Source organism: Enhydra lutris, unplaced genomic scaffold (assembly GCF_002288905.1).
Source record: "Enhydra lutris kenyoni isolate GAN:26980312 unplaced genomic scaffold, ASM228890v2 scaffoldscaffold18, whole genome shotgun sequence".
Classification (NCBI taxonomy): Eukaryota; Metazoa; Chordata; class Mammalia; order Carnivora; family Mustelidae; genus Enhydra; species Enhydra lutris.
The window spans coordinates 24,048,084-24,068,469 of NW_019154102.1; the positions used below are offsets into that span (position 1 = coordinate 24,048,084).

The 20,386-nt window shown below is 48.5% G+C and overlaps 1 protein-coding gene across 1 annotated transcript in view; it reads right to left on the minus strand.

Annotated features, from left to right (window-relative positions):
- Nucleotides 1-865: 865 nt before the first annotated feature.
- Nucleotides 866-20,386, minus strand: part of LOC111147980 (solute carrier family 4 member 5) — a 105,315-nt gene continuing 85,794 nt past the window's right edge. The window contains exons 18-26 of the mRNA XM_022504307.1: nt 19,264-19,377; nt 17,878-18,039; nt 16,896-17,074; nt 15,593-15,665; nt 9,262-9,330; nt 8,419-8,592; nt 6,000-6,152; nt 2,993-3,060; nt 866-1,041 (exon numbers count right to left, since the gene is read on the minus strand). Of these exons, the coding sequence (XP_022360015.1) occupies nt 876-1,041; nt 2,993-3,060; nt 6,000-6,152; nt 8,419-8,592; nt 9,262-9,330; nt 15,593-15,665; nt 16,896-17,074; nt 17,878-18,039; nt 19,264-19,377 (1,158 nt within the window). The 3' untranslated portion in view covers nt 866-875. The remainder of the gene's footprint in view (nt 1,042-2,992; nt 3,061-5,999; nt 6,153-8,418; nt 8,593-9,261; nt 9,331-15,592; nt 15,666-16,895; nt 17,075-17,877; nt 18,040-19,263; nt 19,378-20,386) is intronic.

Here is a 20,386-nt window from a genome sequence, read left to right on the forward strand (position 1 = left end):
CTAACATGCAATGGTCCTGTGGATGGGAGTTTGACTTTGGGAGCAAGGTCATTGGAAACTTGGAGGAAGGACCAACCCGAGAGTAGAAAGAAGTCTTATTCTGGTTGTGAAAAACCAGTGATACTAATTTAAAGGATCATTTTGTGGACGTAATGTGGTTGGGAGTTTCATTTTAACTAGAACAATTTTATTTTGAAAACATTTGCCCGCTCTCATGCGTTGGTTTTCCATTGGTAGACTTTGGGCACTGGCTTTTCAATCTGGAGAAGCTCTAGTCACACTTCCGTCCTGGCCCTGGGCCTAGAGCCCATGCAGATGGCGCAGACTTGTCGTAGGAGCTTTAGAAAGCTGCATGAGATGGGAAGACGAGATAGGGCATTTTATGTGTTTCTTAGTGTGTCAAGTTGCAGAACAAATTTTCCAACTTTGGTCTGTTGAAGTATGAGCATTTTAATGGTTTTTTTCAAGACCTTCCAGATACTTTAAAATCTAAGCTTAAAAAAAATCTAACTGGTATTTGTTTCAATAAAAATTTACTATTGCTCCCTTTATCTTAGCTATATTTTGGGAGGCAAACATCGTTTTCATTTCAAGAAATGTTATAATTCCTATCCTGGACTGCATTTTAAAATAAGGTATTATGTTTATATTGGTTGTTTTTTTATAACTACAGAAAGAAGGAGACAGCTTTGCACGTAAGAAGTACTTTTCACCCATAGATCAGTTTCCTAGCAAGTGGAATGACTCCGTCTGCTCAGCAAATAGGGAAACCGGCTCAGAGAAGAAGTTCAGGGGCCTGACCCAGGCCTCACAGTGAAGATGCAACCGTGTCCTCCCACAGTGAAGATGAAGCCCTGTCCAGGGGCAGCTGCATCCTAGAGGGTGGTCTCGCTGTCAGTCTCTCTTCCGTATTTGTCCACGTCTGTGAGGTCACAGTCAGACTCCATCTCTATCTTCACCTGTGGCACCATGAACACTGGGCTCTGTGAATAGTTGAAAGCAGGCGAAGCTGGACAGGAAATTCTGAAGTGCAATGTGATGCTGAATGAGAAAAAGAGGGAAGGGAGAGTGATTGATCCAGTACTCGGTGTTTTCCACGCTATCCCCCAGAGCAGGGCTCTAAAGCAAGTCGTTTTATCCTTGCTTACGAACTCTTAACGTCAGGGCAACGAGCCGCAGCCTCTGCTTGGCCTTCACTGTGCTTTGCTGAGGTAATCTCGCCGGGAGTCTCTGCCCGGTCTTCACATGACCACCAAGGTGAACTTTTGGGATCAACTGTGTAAGAGAATCCAAGCTCCTTAGTTTGGCCAGTCGGGGCCTTTTATGTTTGCACTCCTGGTTACTTCTAGTCTGACTGCCCGTCCAGCCCAGCAGTCCTCGCCATGTGTCTATTTTCAAATGGTATTTCAGGCATGTGCCCACTGCCTGCAATGCCCTTCTTTTGTCACTTTTCTTCTTTATTTTGTGTACCTGGCAGTCTCCTATTTATCGTTCTTGGTCTTTCCAGATAAGGCAGATCCCTCCCTTAGATGCTACTTTCTCTTACGTCTACTCCCTTGTTCTCGGCACACGGAGCTGTATGTCTTTGTTCGTAGGCCTGTCTCTAGGCTCCCAGGGATTAAGCATCATGCCTGGTAGACCTCAGATGTTTAATCTTCGTTCAACTAGATCATGTTGCTGAGCCTTTCCCTTCCTGAAATGGAATCCTGTTCAGTGCTCTCTGGTCCCACCTACTTACATAGAGCTGGTAAAACACCAGTGTAGCTGTACCAAGTTTGTATTGGAAATGCCCCACCCTGGTCCATGTTTTCTCTCCACGGACTGAAATTGGGGCAGTTAGAGGTTCAATTTGGTGTAGGCTACTTAAAACTAAAAAATTGGGATAGACTGCTTTTCTCCCAACACCTTTATATATAAAAATCGGTGGCATTCGTGTAATGGTGTAGGGACCTTGACTGGGGAGGTGGGATGAGAAGGCAGGCAGGGATGTAGCTTAGCCCTGTGACACTCCTGGGCTAGAGTGGCCTTGGGTTCACTACTTAGGGGGGTTCGTTACGGGGTTTCTCTTCTCATCTTGGCAATGTGGTAACAGCTTTGACTTCTAACTCAGATGATCTCGTGCATGTTTTCTAAAATCTCTTGGATGAGTGCATCTAAATCTGGAGGTTTATCTCCCTATAGGCTTGGGATAGACTATGCCTTGCTCACGTGTGATGTAGTACAGTGATGCCCATCCAGGTTAGGGCACCATATAGGAGCACCCTACTGTTTTCCCCAGTAACAGCTGAGGCTGACTTTCTTGCCCTTGGATTTCTCTCCCGTTTTTGAGTCCTCCTTGTTTTCAGTCATCAAGTTGTCTACTTTTTTCCTGGCTTCTCATTAAGAACACTAAGGTATCACAGTTGGCACAGGGAGCCCTGGAAACGGCCAGGAATCTTTTTTGACTGTTCTCTCCATTTACTTTTACTTTCTTTTTTTTTTTTTTTTTTTAAAGGAATCTCTACACCCAACCTGGGGGTTGAACTCACAGCTCTGAGATCAGGAGTCGCACACTCCACTTAATCTTTGATATTTAATTAGGTTTCTGACCTTTGCTAATTAACCATGCTGTTACTTTATTCCACATAGTCCTGGAGAAACTGGTGGTGTGATCTTTGGGCTCATTTATCCTGGCATTCAATAATACATGCTTAAGTCATGTGTAGTTTTTCTCTGTTGTTTTTTCCCCAGTGTTTTTAATTGTACATAGTATTCTGTGATTCCTTTTCTAAAGTAGAACACCTTTGTGTACTGTAATCATGTTATGTCAGTAAGAGGACAGATTTGTTACTTGGCGCCAATAATCGGGTCCAACCCCCTCTGTCTCCCAAGGTGGACAAGCAAAGGCCTTTTCCGGAGACACTGGCTAACCTGGGAAATTAGCCCCTCCGCCTTCCTGGCCACTGCTTAGTCTCTTCTCTAATACCCAAGGAGTCTACTTCATGGCCATTACCTTCGGTCGAGTTCTGAGTCACTGAAGGAAGAATCAGAATGAGTAACTCCAACTGGAAGATCTTTTTCCTGGCAGGAAAATTAAAACATCAGTTGTGGAGCCGGTTTGAGGATGATACTGGAGAAGACCTTTCTCCAGTGCTTCCCTCTTGTCTTCCTCTTCTCCAATCCCCACAGCCAACACTACGCAAGAGGAAATCAGGGGCCTCATGGGTGGCTTCTGGCTCAGTTACTCCTTCCCCAGAGGGTTCTCAGCCCCGATAGGTGGGTGTGGGGCAGGGCCAGGGCAGAGTGAGAAAGGGTGATGGAAGTATACAAATGGGAAGGAAAGTTAGCAATTTAAAAAGAAGAGGTACCAATGATGGAGATGATGGAGAGAGTGATGGGAAGCCCCTCAAGGAATCCCCTGGCAGAATCTTAATCTGGGCCTTTTAGGAAAGTGGCAAGCCCTATGCTAGGAACACCAAGGTCGGGACTCAAGTGGGAGCTTCCTGATTACTCTGGGGGATAGGCTATGGTCTTGATAACAGGACTGTCCTCTGGTAGGGGACCAAAGCTGGGAGGGCATAAAGGCAGCTACAGAACCCCACAGGATCTTTGTAAGCAATGCTTACAGGCAGCCTCCCTTTCAGCAGGAGGAAGGTGCTCGTTGTTCATACTGAATCACAGCCCAACCACTACGATCTTCCCTGCTAATTTATGATCCAAATGCTATGCTACTTGTTTCTCTAAAGGGAACAACTCAGCTTGGATTTGAACCCTCAATCATTTTCAACAACCACTGGAAAGCATGGGAGGCTCAATGGGTCATGTGTGGATTGATGTGGTCTGAAACAATTCAGGGGAGGGCCAGGTGGCGCCACAGGCCTCTGGAGGCACCAGGGGAAAGGAAGGATTGAGGGGCTTTGCCTAAATGGAAGTGAAGCTTGATCTCGGGCACCTGTAGGGTTTGATTTGGGGATTCCATTGGTTGAAGTCCAAATCCTTGGGGCCCAGTTCTCACTGAACTCTGCCTACCATAGGAGTCTTCTAGCATCTAAGACCATTAGGTCCCCCTGAGTTAAAGATGGAAATTCCTTGGAGGAAGAGGTGGAGAATTAGTAGTAAGTAGGAAGGGAGAGACACCATGTGTTTACTTACTGGCAATGCAGTGGATACCATTTTGGGGATCTGATTGGACACTTTCCATGGGAATCTTTATAACTGAGGGAGAAGGGAACTGGGGCTGGAGAGAAATAGTGGGAAAAGCTGATAAACACCACTAATACAACAGCTTTCACTTTCTTGCCAAGATGGAAAATACACGCATCCACAATGTGCCAACCACCATCCTCTCCACATCCAGTCTAAACTGGGTACTGCAAACACTCTGGGCTCACTGAGGGGGTGATCATAGCCTTTTGTCCTAAACAGGACAGAACTGTTCCAGGAACATTGATCAGAAGAGTGTCAACTATCATAGTAAGCGATCTCAGGAGTGAATCTCACACAATAGCTGGTGTTGCTGTAAAGACGTGTAAAATGAATTTGTGCAAATTGAGTCCCATTTTTCCATTGAATGTATCATGCTTTTCCCCAACCCTGGAATAGTTCCTGGCATGTGGTAGCCACTCAAATATTTATTGAATGAATCAATGAAAGAGTAAGTATTTGTCTTTAAAAGGCACTTAGACTCTCGTTTTCTTTGTTCTCAAGGCCTGTCCTTGCAAACCATCTAAATCATCAATGAAAAACGTGAATGAATGATGGGCCTCTTTCTACCTGGAAGAGGAAAGCAGTTAAGGACCAGGGGAGTTTGGGTCTATCACTACCATCAGAAGATGGTCTGACTGCCACCAGTCAGCAAGGATTTGCATATGAACTTGGATCTACAAAAAGCAAAAATCACTAGAAGAGTTCCAGGTGGATGCAGGGATGTGGGTTCCGGTTAGACCCAGAAGAACGGGAGCCAGGTGTGTTGCTAGATGGCATGGGCAGCTTAGCATGTTGGAAGTGATTAAGTTAGGACAAAGGGCACCTAGGGAGCTCACTTGGTTAAGCATCTGCCTTCAGCTCACTTGGTTAAGCATCTGCCTTGATCTCAGGGTCCCGGGATCAAGCCCCACATGGGGCTCCCTGCTCAGTGAGGAGTCTGCTTCTCCCTCTCATTCTGCCCCTCTCCCTGCTCTTGCTCTCTTTCTCAAGTGAAAAAAAATTTTAGAAATAATAAATTTTTTTTTAAAGTCAGGAACAGTTTTCTTAATTCCATTTTAGACATTTAGCCATATGTCCATCTCGGGTGAACCACTTCCGTTTTGGAGGATTGTTTCATCGTCTCTAATGAGCACTTGAACTAGGTGATCTTTCTGCTTCACATTTTGTGACTTACTCTTAGTTCTGGACTGGCTTCCTGTCTGTTGACTCCGAGTGTTTTAGGGGTGGGATGGGGAGGAAGCATGAGAGGAAAAGATGGGGCAACCAGGTGGTCCCCAGAATCTGGGGAATGTAGCCATTCTCCTTTCAGTGAGGACATCTGCCTCTCTCCCCACCTTCTTCCCTGATACCCCAGGGGCAGGCCAAGCACACCTTGTTCCTAGTCCTTCCACCTGTCTAGGAGTCCAATCTACTAACTGGTGTCCATCAGACTCTTCCCCTGAGACCTATTCCATTCTTTGGAGGTTAGTCCTCATAACCTCCCCCATGATGGAGCCAGGTCTTCTGCCCTGTCCCATCAAGAACCTGAACTGCTGTTGGTAACAGCCCTGGGAGCTCACAGAATTGGGAGTGAATGGATATGACAACCAGCCTTTCCCTGGGTTGGGGGAGGGGTTCATTCTGAGGCTATTCCCACAAGCAGACAAGCTCTCGGCACCCCACACCAACATAGGCAGAAGACTCAGCTCATCCTGGACTAGGACCAGGTGATCACAGCTGGCCATCTGAGAGCCCACCCTCTTCCTGGCCTGGGCAGAAGTGGAGGGAGGGTCTCTTCATTGCTTCCCTCAGCCCTGGGCTCACATCCTCCCCACCTCCTCATCACTGTCCTCATGAGCCCCTTTCCTTCTCTTCTTTTTATCTGTCTCCTTCTTCTCCTTTTCTGGAAGGATGTTGTCAATCCAGGCCAGATCATGCTGGGAGAAGATGAGGTCCAGAAGTCTTCGAACGATGATTAGGCCCAGGATCTGTGGTGAGAGTTAAGAGAAAACCCTGAGATCAAGGCCCCAAACTCAGACATTGTTTTTTCTCCCTCAGACAGCTATGTTTAGGGACTTTCCCTGGTATCTTTGGAGCCATCTCAGAGCTCTGACAAACCATCATTTACCACCTGCCCATCTTGGTTCCTCTCAACTGGCCTTTCCTCAGTTGAGTGGCAAAGCCTACCATTGAGCTGGGGGACAGAGCCTGTGACAGCTGAAGTGGGAAGCCAGGCAGAGACCGAGGGCTACAGAACTACTACAGTTATTCTTTAAATCAGTGATCCTCAAACTTGACCTTCCATCAAAACACCCGAAGGGCTTGTTAATCCATACACTGCTGGGGGACCCCCCCCAGAGGTCCTGAGTCAGCAGGTCTGGGGCCTGAGAATCTGCATCTCTAACAAGTCTCCCAGGAGATGTCGGTACTTCTGGGTCAGAGATCATGATTTGAGGCCCACTGTCCCTCTGTCCCTATTTCTGAGGGCTGCCAATCTCTGTTAACAAGTATAAAGTATGGGGCGCCTGGGTGGCTCAGTGGGTTAGGGCCTCTGTCTTCAGCTCAGGTCATGATCCCAGGGTCCTGGGATCGAGCCCCGCATTGGGCTCTCTGCTCAGCAGGGATCCTGCTTCCTCCTCTCTCTCTGCCTGCTTCTCTGTGATCTCCGTCTGTCAAATAAATAAATAAAATCTTAAAAAAAAAAAAAAACAAGTATAAAGTACACTGAATATCATGTTCTGGAATATTGAGAATTTTTACAGTAAAGTCTAGAAAGTTTGGTTCTGCTCAGCATACACAAAAAGAGGAAAAATGTGTGCTTTGGGGAAGGATTAAATATTGGCCTTTTAATAATTAATTCCATTAATGGCCCAGGGTAACTAGTTATAAATAATTGTCCCTTCACTACCAAGAACATGCCACTAAATGAAGTCAGGAAGAAAACGAGCCAGCTGGATTTAACTCTGGCTCCTCACTGACCTGCTTCTTGGGAGCAAGCAGAGCTCGAGAGCTGGACAGACCTGAGTCTTAAAAATCCTGGCTCTGAAAACAAATTAGTGGTTGCTAGGGAGGGGCAAGGGTAGGAAGAGGCAAGGTCTGCAGAGAAATGGCCTGGCGGGGGTGCCTGGGTGGCTCTGTGGGTTAAGTGTCTGACTCTTGATTTCAGCCCAGGTCGTGAGATTGAGCCCCGGGTCAGGCTCCATGCCAGGCATGGAGCCTGCTTAAGATTCTCTCTGCCCCTCTCCCACTTGCTCCTGTGGTCACGCACGCGCTCTTTCTCTCTCTCTCTCTTAAAAAAAAATGGCATGAAGGAATTTTAGGTATGATGGAACTGTTCCGTATCACGACTGTGGTTGTGGAACCACTAATCTGTGCATTTGTCAAAACTCAGAACCACAGAGTGAATTTGGGTCACACACACATGTTCTCTGAGCCTCAGTTTTCTTTTTTTTAAAGATTTTATTTATATATTTGACACAGAGAGAGCACAAGCAGGGGGAGAGGGAGAGGGAGAAGCAGGCTTTCTGCTGAGCAGGGAGCCCGATGCGGGGCTCGTTTCCAGGACCCTGGGATCATGACCCGAGCCGAAGGCAGTGGCTTAACTGACTGAACCATGCAGGTGCCTTAGAGCCTCAGTTTTCTCACCTGTAAAATGGGATTAGGAGTAGTATTTTAAGGCTGCTGTGGACTAAATGAAACAACACTCCACACATGCTAATCCTGACTGTAATTTCCTTTCCTTTCCCCTTGTTACTGCTAACTCCCTTGGGGGCCCTACTGGGGAGGATCCATTTCCCACGCCCTGGAGTGGTGGTTCTCAAGCTTGACCGCACATTTGTGCTCACCTGCAGACTAACTACAGACACCAATGCCTGGGTTTCCCCAAGAGGTACCGATTTAATTGATCTGGGGTGAGGCCTGGGCACACAGTTTTAAAAAGCTTCCAAGTAAGTCTGATGGTCACCCAGGGTTGAGAATCCCATGTGGGCACATTTCAGATCCCACCTCTGTGTTCTCACTCTGGCCGCCAGTCCAGCCCTGCAGGCTTTCCCCACGCATTACCCCCAGGCTCCCACACAGTCCCCCTGTGCCTCCCTCTCTATCTGGCCTGGACTCACGACCCAAATCTCTTGTTCTGCGCTTGCCTCTGTGACCCGGAGAGCGTCAAGCCGTCTGCACCAGCAGACGGCCCCGCTGGGGACGCTTGCCCAGGCCCAGTGATCGCAGTGGGCTGGGGAGCCCGTGCCACCTTACCATGACCGGGAAGATGATGGCGGCCACCGTGGACTTGAGGATCCAGAGCACCGCCAGGCAGAGGATCTGCACCAGCGTGAAGAGGTGGATCCGGCGCAGGGGCACGTGCCGCAGGAAGGCGTGGTCTGGCTGGTGCTTGGCCGGCATGAGGAAGAGCTTGCAGCGTTCCCAGAACTGGCGGAGAGTGTGAGGCTCAGCCAGCAGTGGGGACCCTGGGAGGGAGGTGGCCCTGCTGGGGGGTTGGGACCAGGGAAGGTGGGAGGTGGTGGGGTCTCATAGGAGGTAGCCCCTTATCTGGACTAAGAATGCCCAGGATGGGGGCTTCAGGTCTAGGAGGACACTTAGGGAGCCCTTCGGGGAGGAGGTCTGGACCCTGCCTGGGCGTAGGGCCCTGCCTGGGCGTACGGCCCTGCAGCTGGCCACACAGCCACACGTGAACCCTGCCCCCAAAATGCAACTAACTGCGACACGAAGATATCCAAGACATCTGGTACATCCTGCTAAGTGAAGAACAACAAAACGTTTCCTCTGCTTAGAGAAGAGAGATGTAGTGAAATGCTCATTGGACTCCGCCCCATCAGGGTGGGAATCCTGAGCCTGTTTCCTCGTCTGTAAATAGGTTTCACAGCACCTACTTACACAGAGTTTATTACAGAACACCTATGAAGGGCCTGCTGTAGTGAGTTGACTTGGCACAAAGTACTTGGTAGTATCTTTATCGCCGTTATTTCTCCACTGAACTGGGAAAGCGAGCACTTGGGGTTTCCGGAATATGGCAGCTGACATGGAGAGCTAACTCAGGTCAGAGTAGCCTGGGGCTAGGTGGGGTGGTGAGAACCTTACCTGGATGCCGTTGAGGGAGGCCACGCCCATGTAGAGGAAGACTCCGTACAGCACCGGCAAGGGAATGTACTGAAACGGGAGGGAAGCAGAGCTTTGGATTGGGCCTCTGCTCCTGGACAGGCGCCCTGTTCTGTATGACAGCATCTGCCAGGTCACAGAGGGGGCCTGGCCTGCCTTGGCTTTCCCCAAGCCCGGTAGGAGCTAGTGTTTAGGGGAACTGAGCCTCTGACAGCAGATCTGGAGCCAGTGTGGGTGGGGAGCACTGCCCTGCCCTCTTTTCCCTGTGCAGTGGCTCCCCCAGCCCGACCACCCTGTTGCCCTGCTCCTGTCCCTGCCGAGGCCCTGGGGTTTGAAGACACACCTTCTGGAACACAGGAAAGCTCCACAGAAAGCCCCCTGCTGATTCTTGTCAGCTTCTCTCCCCTTCCAGCCCCAGCTGAGGACCCCCCACAAAGCAGCACTGCTCTGGGGACCTTTATTGACCTGACCTCCATCAGCAGAGAGTATGTGCAGATTAACAAAAATTATACACCCTACATAATTGGATTAGAAAGCAAAACAGATGTGTATAGGTAAACCAACTACCACTAATTGCCAACTAACTGCTAATGGCTTGGTGGCATCCTTCTTTTCTGATCATGCCCACAGGTAGTTCGTTAGCTTTTTAAAAAATAGAACTATATCACTCATACTGTTCTACGATCATCACTGTGACTCTTTAGGAGCCTTTTGAGGCATTTCTCTCTAAGCTATGTTTCTGCTTCTTTCAACCCCCCCCCCCAACTTTTTTTTTCTTTTTTTGGAGAGAGTGTGTGTGTGTGAGAGCTGCAGGGGGAGGGGCGGGGAGGGCAGAGGGAGAGGGAGAGAGAGAATCTTAAGCAGACTCCATACTATGCCCAGCATGGAGCCCAGTGTGGGGCTTGATCTCACAACCCTGAGATCATGACCTGTGCTGAAATCAAGAATTGGACGCTCAGCCAACTGATCCACCCAGCGCCTCCTCCTCCTTCCCTTTTTCTGCCTCTTTGACATGTGCCACTGTGAACAGGGTCTGCTTTGATTCCAGGGTGGTCATATTGGAACATGTAGGCAAATACAGTCTTGTGCTCAACTTTTATTTATTTTTGATATTTTATTCATTATTTGACAGAGAGAGACATAGAGAGATAAGGAAGACAAGCTGGGGGAGTGGGAGAGAGAGAACCAGGCTCTCCACTGAGCAGAGAACCCAATGTGGGGCTCAAACCCAGGACCCTGGGATCGTGACCTGAGCTGAAGGCAGATGCTTAATGACTGAGCCACCCAGGTATCCCTGTGCTCAACTTTTAGATGCCACTTAGGATGTTCATAAATCCTACCAAATAAGTAACCTCTTTTATCATAAGTTAGACTGGCCTCATTTTTTTTTTTTAACAGAAACCATGATTTGGACCCATATGCTATAAACCTCAATCCAAGACATCTGATCTTAAAGAAGGGAAATATGGCCACTGCATCATTCCATTTATACATGGCTTACATGGCTTAGGAGATTTTTTTGCCTAATTATGAAACAAAGTAAAAATTACCATGAACAACACTGTCCTAATCATTCTCAAAGTGTGGGAGCAATTGAGAGAGAAATAAAATCTTACAAATTTCAGATGGCTTAAAACTTCCCTTTAGGTGGGAATGCAAGCTGGTGCAGCCACTCTGGAAAACAGCATGGGGGTTCCTCAAAAAGTTGAAAATACAGCTACCCTACAACACAGCAATTGTACTACTGGGTATTTACCCTAAAGATACAAACGTAGTGATCCGAAGGGACACGTGCACCCAAATGTTTATAGCAGCAATGTCCACAAATAGCCAACCTATGAAAAGAACCTAGATGTCCATCAACAGATGAATGGATAAAGAAGATGTGGTATATATATATACAATGGAACACTATGCAGCCATCAAAAGAAATGAAATCTTGCCATTTGCGATGATGTGGATGGAACTAGAGGGTATTATGCTTAGCGAAATTAGTCAATCATATGATCTCCCTGATATGAAAAGGTGGAGATGCAACATGGGGGTTTTGGGGTATAGGAGAAGAATAAATGAAACAAGATGGGATGGGGAGGGAGACAAACCATAAGAGACTCTTAATGTCACAAAACAAACTGAGGGTGGCTGTGGAGAGGGGGGTAGAGAGAGGGTGGTGGAGTTATGGACATTGGGGAGGGTATGTGCTATGGTGAATGATGTGAAGTGTGTAAACCTGGCGATTCACAGACCTGTACCCCTGGGGCTAATAATACATAAAATGTTTATAAATTTTTTAAAAATTATTAAAAAAAAAAAACCAAACTTCCCTTTGGACCTGATGAGGGGAACTGCACTAAGTCATAGAGAATTTGCAGTTACCAGTGCCTGATCAAAAAGTCATGCATTAACCCTAGGAAATTATCTCTAGTCTTGTCATTTGCAGGTTCAAGCAGTGTTCTCAGCAAACCCCAAAGGTCCATGACATCACACTGACAAGTGATGGGGCTGTGATCTAGAATTGGAGATTAATCCATACAAATCTCCCTTGGATCCCCCAGAAAGCCCTTTTCAAACAGTAATGAAAGAGAAAATAGAAAAAAGGTGCCTTGAATGTTAGATTTCTACTCTCTGTTGGAGGAGTCGACAATGATCACAGTCCCGCAAATGTAAGGACACTGCAGCCTTCCCATATGACTTGAAGCTGAGATCATGAGAACAACTCATGGGGCTCAAAGAGGGGGCTTTTCATATGGCCAGGGGTTCCCTGGAGGCAGAATGCAGAAATCCACAGTCCTGAAGAACAGTGGCAAGGTGGGAGCAAAACATGAAACAAAACAGGACAACCCTTCAGGGCTTGAGAAGGACCAGGGGTTTGCAGAACTGAGTGGATAAGATGTTCATGCTGCCCATCGGATACTCGACCACCTCATCCTCCAACGTCCTCATTTGGCGAGATAACCAAAGATTTGCAAATTGGTGATGACAGGGCTGAAGATTATCACTGATCCTCTAGCAGTAAAAATCACAGTGTCTAAATCAGGACAACCATCCACTGAGAGAGACTTCATCCCTTACTGCTCCAAGTGTGGCCTTTGGGCCGGCATCATTGGCATTGACCGTGAACTTGTTAAAAATGCAGAATTTGGGGGGCGCCTGGGTGGCTCAGTGGGTTAAGCCACTGCCTTTGGCTCAGGTCATGATCTCAGGGTCCTGGAATCAAGCCCCGAATCGGGCTTTCTGCTCAGCAGGGAGCCTGCTTCCTCCTCTCTCTCTGCCTGCCTCTCTGCCTGCTTGTGATCTGTCAAATAAATAAATAAAATCTTTTAAAAAAATGCAGAATTTTGGTTCTACCCATACTTACTGAATCAGTATCTTTTTTTAAGTTTTAATTCTAATTTCAGAATAGTTAATATACAGTGTTATATTAGTATCTTTCTTTAACAAGATTCCCAGGTAATTATTTTCATATATATATATATATATATATATATATATATATATATATACACACACACACACACACACACACACACACAAACACATACACACACACACACATATATATTCACATATATACAGATAAATAAATTTTTCATATATTTTTTCATATATATGAAATACAGATGTATATATATGTATATCATTTTTTTTTTGACCGCCCAATATTGGGCTTGAACTTGTGACCCTGAGATCAAGACCCGAGCTGAGATCAAGAGTCAGATACTTAATCGATTGAACCAACCAGGTGTCTCTCCAAGGTGATTTTTATACACATTAAAATTTGAGAAGTGCTAGAGCAGAATTCTACTGGAGGAACTGGTACAAAGGTATAGTTGAGAATTGATTTAGAAACCTTGATAAAAATAGAAACACTAATAACTAGGATCCAATTTGTACCCTCTAAAATTTGTGGCACCAAAGAGCTCTCTCCCTTGTTGGCTATATAAACAAGAATTAAAGGTCCAAGAGTGCCTGAGTGGCTCAGTTGGTTAAGTGCCCAATTCTTGATTCGGCTCAGGTCATGATGTTAAGGTCCTGGGATTGAGCCCCACGATGGGCTTCATGCTCAGCAGGGAGTCTGCTTGAGGATTCTCTCCCTCTGTCTCTCCCCCACCCTGCTCTCTCTCTCTCTCAAATCAATAAATAAAGCTTAAAAAAATTAAAGTTCTTCAATTAATGTCTTAGGGAGACAGCTCTCCAATGTATGTTCTCTGAATCTGGTATGTACTCAGCTATGCCTAATTTGACAGACATGGGCAAATGATACAGTTGCAAAAAGGTATATAAGCTTTATGGATAATTTTTTTAAAAGATTTTTTTATTTATTTGAAAGAGAGCACAAATGAAGGGGGAGGCAAAGAGAGAAGGAGAAGCAGATTCCCACTGAGCAGGGGAGGGACTTTGATCCAAGAATCCTGGGATCATGACCTGAGCCAGAGGTAGATGCTTAACCAACTGAACCACCCAGGCACCCTGGAAGATTTTTCTTATTGGAAATAAATGCTGGGATTAAATCTAGGACCTCAGATCTGGGTTAAGTTATATTTTTCTTGAACTGGCTATACAAAATATCTTCCCTTTAGCCTAAAATTAGCCTTACTACTTTGAACAGTAAGGGATGAAATTTCTCTCTCAATGGATGGTTGTCCTGACTTAGACACACTGATTTTTACTGCTAGGAGATCAGTGACAATCTTCAGCCTTGTCATCACTAATGTGCAGATCTTTGGTTATCTCACCAAACTAGTACAAGTGTCAAAATGAGTACTAGCGTCAGCTAGTGATAATGCCTTAATCACTTAACAATTTTGAAACCCAATCTTTTTTCTGTTGCTGTTGTTAGAAATGGTTTTATTTTGCTTAGTTAAGAAGGAAGACATTTGGATAGTTGTCAGGTTGTGATGGGAAAGGTCTGCCTCAAGGACACTTGAGCTCTCATTCCCAGAAGCAGTTTTGGGTGGAATCAGTCTCTGAAGAAGTGTGTGCAAAGTTGCTGACTTCCTCTGAAAGCCTATCTTTATAAAAAGATATAAAAATATAAATAAACAAAAAAATGAAAATATATACACTATATACTTTAATACAATCAAATGAGAAATCCTAAATCAACAAAAATCTAGATAGGTCTTCTCGTTATAAAATTTATCAAACAGATTAATTAGTGGTGAGTAAAATGATGTTATACTTTTTCTACTCTTATTATAAAAGAACATGAGTAGAATTTTTTTGAGGGGGGGATAGGATTTTTCAAATCGTTTTGTCATTGAATACAAAGACAATATCAGAGTCTCTGGAGTCTTGCAGACTAACGGAAAGTTTTCCATGATGGCCAGAGTAATAATTAACATTTCCCCATATCTGGCTTCAGAAGAGACCAAAGCTAGCTACTCTTTGATCAGAAACCTCTAGCCTCCAGAACTGTAAGAAAATAAGTGTTGTTTAGGCGCCCTGGTCTGCGGTATTGTGTTATGGCAGCAAACGAACACAGCAGGTGAGTGGCTGATCTGGAGAGACAGAGAAACCTAAGCAGAGTGTTCGCGGATGCCCACTCTGGGTGTACTCTCGTCTGACTTCATCTCTTCCAGTTGGACTGGGGGATGTGACCAAAAGGAGTTTCAAACTGTGGGGGGTGGGGGTGGGGAACCAGTTATGTTCCCAGGACATGCAGGACAGAGGAGCAGAGAACAGAGCACAGGAAAACCTACAGAAGCCTTCCCCTTGTAAGTCTGACACTTCAGAAAAAGGGTGAGCAAGGAGGGGTCTAGTGAGCCATAAAACCCAATGTGGAGACACAACCAGGGCAGGAGGCTCCTGATCTAAGCAAGGATGGAACTTGGCCAAGGACACCTTGGGGGGCTCAGTCGGTTAAGCGTCTGCCTTCTGCTCAGGTCATGATCCCAGGGTTGTGGGATCGAGTCCTGCATGGGGCTCCTTGCTCAGCGGGGAGCCTGCTTCTCCCTCTGCCGGCAGCTCTCCTTGCTTGTGTGTGCACGTACTTTCTCTCTCTCTCTGACAAATAAATAAATAAAATCTTAAAACAAAACCAAACAAAACCAGGATGGGACTTGGCCAAACTTTCTGAAGGAGGAACATCTCCAGAAAAGGGAGGATAGACCCTGGGAGGAGTGGAAAAGAGCAGTGAGGATTGTCTAGTGCTGATAAGTGATGTAATGTTCCAGAAAACAAGGATGGTGATGAAACATCTCCTTGGGTCCTGCCTCTTGAAGGTGCATGTGGAGACCCTCTCCCCACCTCTGAGGCATCGGCCAGTGTTTCTTAGGGGGACAGGGCCCTAGTGGAGGGTGCAGAGCCTCACCTTCAGGATGGGAGCCAGGAAGACAGAGATGCCCGTCAGGATGAAGACGATGGTGCCAGTCACTCTTTGCTCCCTGGCAGACAAGGGCACACGGTCAGGGGGTACTGGGAGAGGCTCCCTGCCCATTCTAGCCCTCTGGCCCTGTGTGTGCACCTAATGGCTGTGTCCACGCCCTGGCCTCTGCCCTGTTCCCCATTTCAGGGAGTACATCTGCTGCCTGAGGCCCAGCTGACTGGCACACGGGAGGAGAAGGAATCCTGACCGAGGCAGCTGAAGGGGCGTTTGGGAGGGTGTCCAGGGCAGTTACTAACAGTAGAGGCGCTGGAGCCAGACTGACCTCAAGCTCGGTTTCGTGGCATCAGGCGAGGCCCTAAATGTCTTCAGCCTTGGTAGAAGCAAGAGAGTGAGTGGTAGCTGCCTAGGGAATTGTGAGGCTGAAATGGGAATGTGCACTGCTTATGAGCCCTGCCCTTCTAGGCAGGAAGATCCTTGTCTGTGGGGCGTGACTAACAGGACTCGGAGGGAGGGGGCCCAGCTGCTGGCAGAGCAGGCGTGAGGGGTGGGAGTGCCCAGGCCCAGGCAACAATCCAGGTGGGAGCTGGGGGCTTGGGGGCAGACTGCTCACGCCCAGTCCTCTGGGCTCAGGAGTCCAGGAGGGGACCCTGCCCTGGCCAGAGAAGCCACCCCCAGGGCAGGCTGGGTAGCCCAAGTATCCTGAGGCAGTGAAGAGAAGCTCTCTGGACAGCCAGAGTCTGGTGTGGGCTCATCCTGGAGGCCCTAAGAGATGGAAGATATGCGTGGCCACTGGGAACAGGCAAGGGAGTGGAATGGGCATGAGAGGAGACTGAGGAGGGCGTGGAGGTGATGGGTCATGGGCCACCATCTAGGGAGTTGGGGGGGCCTGGGAAGACTGCCTGGAAGCATGGAGACTGGGGAGGACCTGCACCCACAGGAGGGGTGGGGGGACGTTGGGGGTGGGGAGTCTTGAGGAAGAGGAGACAAAAGGATGGGTCAGAGGGGGCTGTGGGGACACTGAGTAGCCCCTGCAGGTGAGAGGTCATGTGCACGCAGGCCGTGATGGTGCACTGCTTGCATTCCATCACTGAAAAAGCACCACTTAGAACTGAATTTTTGTCTCCCTCCCTCTCCCTTAGGAATATCATTCCTATCCTCACTGTTCCTGGGCTGCAGAACAGGGGACCTTTTTGCCCAGATAACTTGATGGTAAGAAAAACCTGCTTCCCTTCTCCCAACCTAAACAGACCCCAGCTCAGGCGGTCCCCAGTCACGGCTCCCCACCTACCTGACTCCCAGGAACTGGGGCTGCTCCCCAGGGGCACTGGTCTCTGTCTCCATCTTGAGGCTGTCGATGTGGGCGATGGAGATGACAGTGGCCGCCACATACCAGGGGAGCCCCATGAAGGAGCACAGGGCCATGAGGACACCCACCCAGAACAGGTCCAGATGGTAGCCGGCAGCCTTCTGTATGGGGCAGGGGGAGAGGAGAAGCTATCCAGAGAGTCTGCACCAGACCACCTGTTGGTCTGAGGGGGAGGGAGATCCAAATCTCCCCCAGAGCAGCCATTTGTGGAACCAGGTTCAAAGGCTTCCCTTGGCCTTCATTAGGGACTCTTGGGCTGTCACTAGCCTGAGGTGCTCAGGCATCACCAACCCCATGGTTTGCTGAGCTAGGGAAGGGACACAGGAAAGGGAGGAAAGGGTTGTTCAGGCTTGTAGAGGCCCTGGGCTTGAGTCCTTGGGAAGCAGGGCTCCTACCAGTGGCCACAATCTCTCTGCAATTCTTGAACAAGGGGTCTTGGCCGGGCAGGCTCTAGACCAAGCTCAGAGTAGTCTAGATTGGGATAGGGACAGGGTAGTTCAAATCTCCTCAAACCCAGAGGAGGGACCAGAAGGGCTAAGGACTTTCCTCAGCCTCATGGTTCTGGGTCAAAATCCCAGATCTACTTGGACTCCCAAGTGCTTGGTCAGGAGGCACAGAGCTGGAAGGTCATTTTGGAAGAAGCAAGGAGCCTGTGCCTGGGGGCCCACCCTGGGTTTCGTCCTGGTCCTTGGATAATTACTCTGGTCCTGGCAGCCTTACCCGCATCTGGAGGTCACATCCCCCTTACCCCCGCCCCCACACACACCAGAACCCCAGACTTCTGACCTCACATCTTGCTTTATAAATGGCCCACATTTTGACAGAAGCACCATCTCCCTTCTTTGTTCCTTCTGACTTTGCAGGAAGAAAGAGGTTGTGCTCCTCCTCCCAGCAGCCGCCTTACCCTCAGCTTATTCTCCTTCCGGTTGACTATGACGGCGGTGATCTGCTGGTCCATGAAGATCAGGATGGTCACCAGCAGGGCGGGCAGGACGCTCGCCAGGTACACCCACCATGGGTTCTTCCCAAAGGGGGCCACGAACCAGCCTCGGTCAGGCCGCGTGGGCTGAGCGGAGCAAATGGAAACAGCCCTTTCCTCTCTCCCTTGTCCCAGTGCACTTGCTTCCTGGGGCCCCACTCCCCCATGTGGAGTGCTTCTTGAGTACAATCTTTTCCCTTCAAGATGTTGGGTACCTGCAACTGTAAACGGACCACAGACGCAGACAGACTTGGGAAGGGATGGCGTTTGCTGCACTAGGAGCATTGGGGGCAGCTCCCTGGGCTGGTGGGGAATGGGGAGGTGAGAGCCTGGGCTGCAGGCAGGGAGCGTGCAGTCACTAACTGCGAGGTAACAAGAAACAGGAATGAGGCCCAACAGGCAAGAATCAGGAATTTGATGGGCTCAGTGCCAGACCCTTCTGCCTCTCCTCTGAGTCACCTGTCTGGGGAGCATTATAGGATGCTCTGTAAAACATTAATTCAGACTTGCACATTAGGACAAGGGATTATCTGTGTAGGAGCTGGGCTGAAATCCATCTTTGGTTTCATTTAAGAGCAAGAGGTACTTTTGTGTTTAAGTTCCTTAGGAGAACCCTGAAGGAATCATGAGGGGGTCAAGCCCTCAAAGGCAGGGAGAGTGAATTCTAGAACCTGCATCTCTACGCCCAGGGTAGGTGGCTGGTGCTCCTAGGGAGGGAGCCGAGCCTGAGCTTCCCTCTGAGCAAACAGCACCAGCACCAATGGGGTGATTCTCCAACTTGGTGGGCCCTTTCCAGGAGGGGGGGGTGGAACTTATTAAAATGCAGAACTCCAGGCTCCATCCCTGGACCTTCTGATTCCACAGTTCTGGGGTGGGGCTGAGCAGCTGGCTTTCCTAGCAAGTTCTCAGGTGATGGTGTGATGTTAGTCTGGGGACCACATTTTGAGAATCAGTGTTCTAAGGGATCATTTTCAACAGACCCCCGGTGACCCCACTTAAAGACAGCTGGAGCCTGGGGATCAGAGCCCCGTAAGTGGAAATCAGGGGACTGCTGCTGGGCTGGAGCAGGGTTTTCAGCACCTCCCCATGCCATGACTCCACAGCAGGATTTCACTGTGAATGTGCCCCCAACCTCCCACGGCAAGGGACCTCCCGCTGGGAGGCTTTGTGAAGGAAGGGCGGAGCATACCCAGAGAAACTCCCAGGTTGCTTGGCTGAGAGTCTATGGAAGTTTGATCAGTCTAGAGGGGAAAGGAACTACAGCTGGTGGGCAGGCCGGGCTAACGCCCAGAGCAGGGGCCAGGGGCAAACCTTGATGACGCTGGGCACGTGCAGCTTGGGGGTCGCCAGGCCGAAGCAGGCATCGATTCCACAGAACAGCAGGATGGAGAAGATAATGGAAAAGTCGGCTACCAGGGCCCGGACCTGCAGGAGGGAGATGTGTAGGTAAGGGAAGCCCCTGCCCTCCTCCCCAAGGGCTCAGTCCTTCCCTGCCAGCATGAGGAGCATGGGTAAGAACTTGGGCTTCGGTGTCAGCAGACTGAGAATCCTGGCTCTGCCCTTGCCAGCTGTGTGATGTTGGGGAAGCACGATATCTCTTGGTGCCTCAGTTTCTTCATCTGTGAAATGGACATAATGATAGCACCTCTTCCATAGACATAAGTGAACAACTATAACACACTCAGAGGGCTTGGCATAGGTGAGCGAATGTGGGAACTGTTATTAGTCACATGGCATGGCGACACTGCTGAAAACATTTTCTGGTGTGACAGACTGAGCTCAGTCCCCCATAACGGGCAGTGACGGCAAGGCTGAACTTAGATCTAAATGAAGTCCTATCTCCTGAAAATGTATGGCAGAGGGCTGCACTGCCACCTGGGCTGGGAGGGAGGTCCCCGATTCTGCTGGGGAACCCTGTTTGCTCTCGGACCTTCTGTCCACTAGAAGTCACCCCTGTTTGCTCTCGGACCTTCTGTCCACTAGAAGTCCTTCACCTCTTGCTCCTGTGTCTCGGGATGCCCATCCTAGGCCAGGTTCGTGACCTCACCCCCCTTGCCCTCTGACCAACGTCCACACTGTTGCCTTTTCTATGATCTCTTCAAAGAGAGTAGTTTCCAGAGAACAGCAGGGAAAGAAGTTAGGAAGGGCAGGGGCTGGTGATGGCACACTGAATGCATTCCCTATACCCCCCTACTCCCCTTTAAAATTGTTATTAAAAGAACATATATAATTAATGAAAAACCCACATGGTGTAGAAAGCCAAGTCCCCCACCTCACCTTTCCTCACTCCAGATGTACCCGTATGTCTGCTTGATTTTAGTTGTTCTGGTGATTTCTTCCATGTCATTATCTAATACACTATACACTATACAGATTTACTAATTTAAAGCATGCTCTACTAATAAAGATTTGGCTTACTTGCACTGGCCCTCCT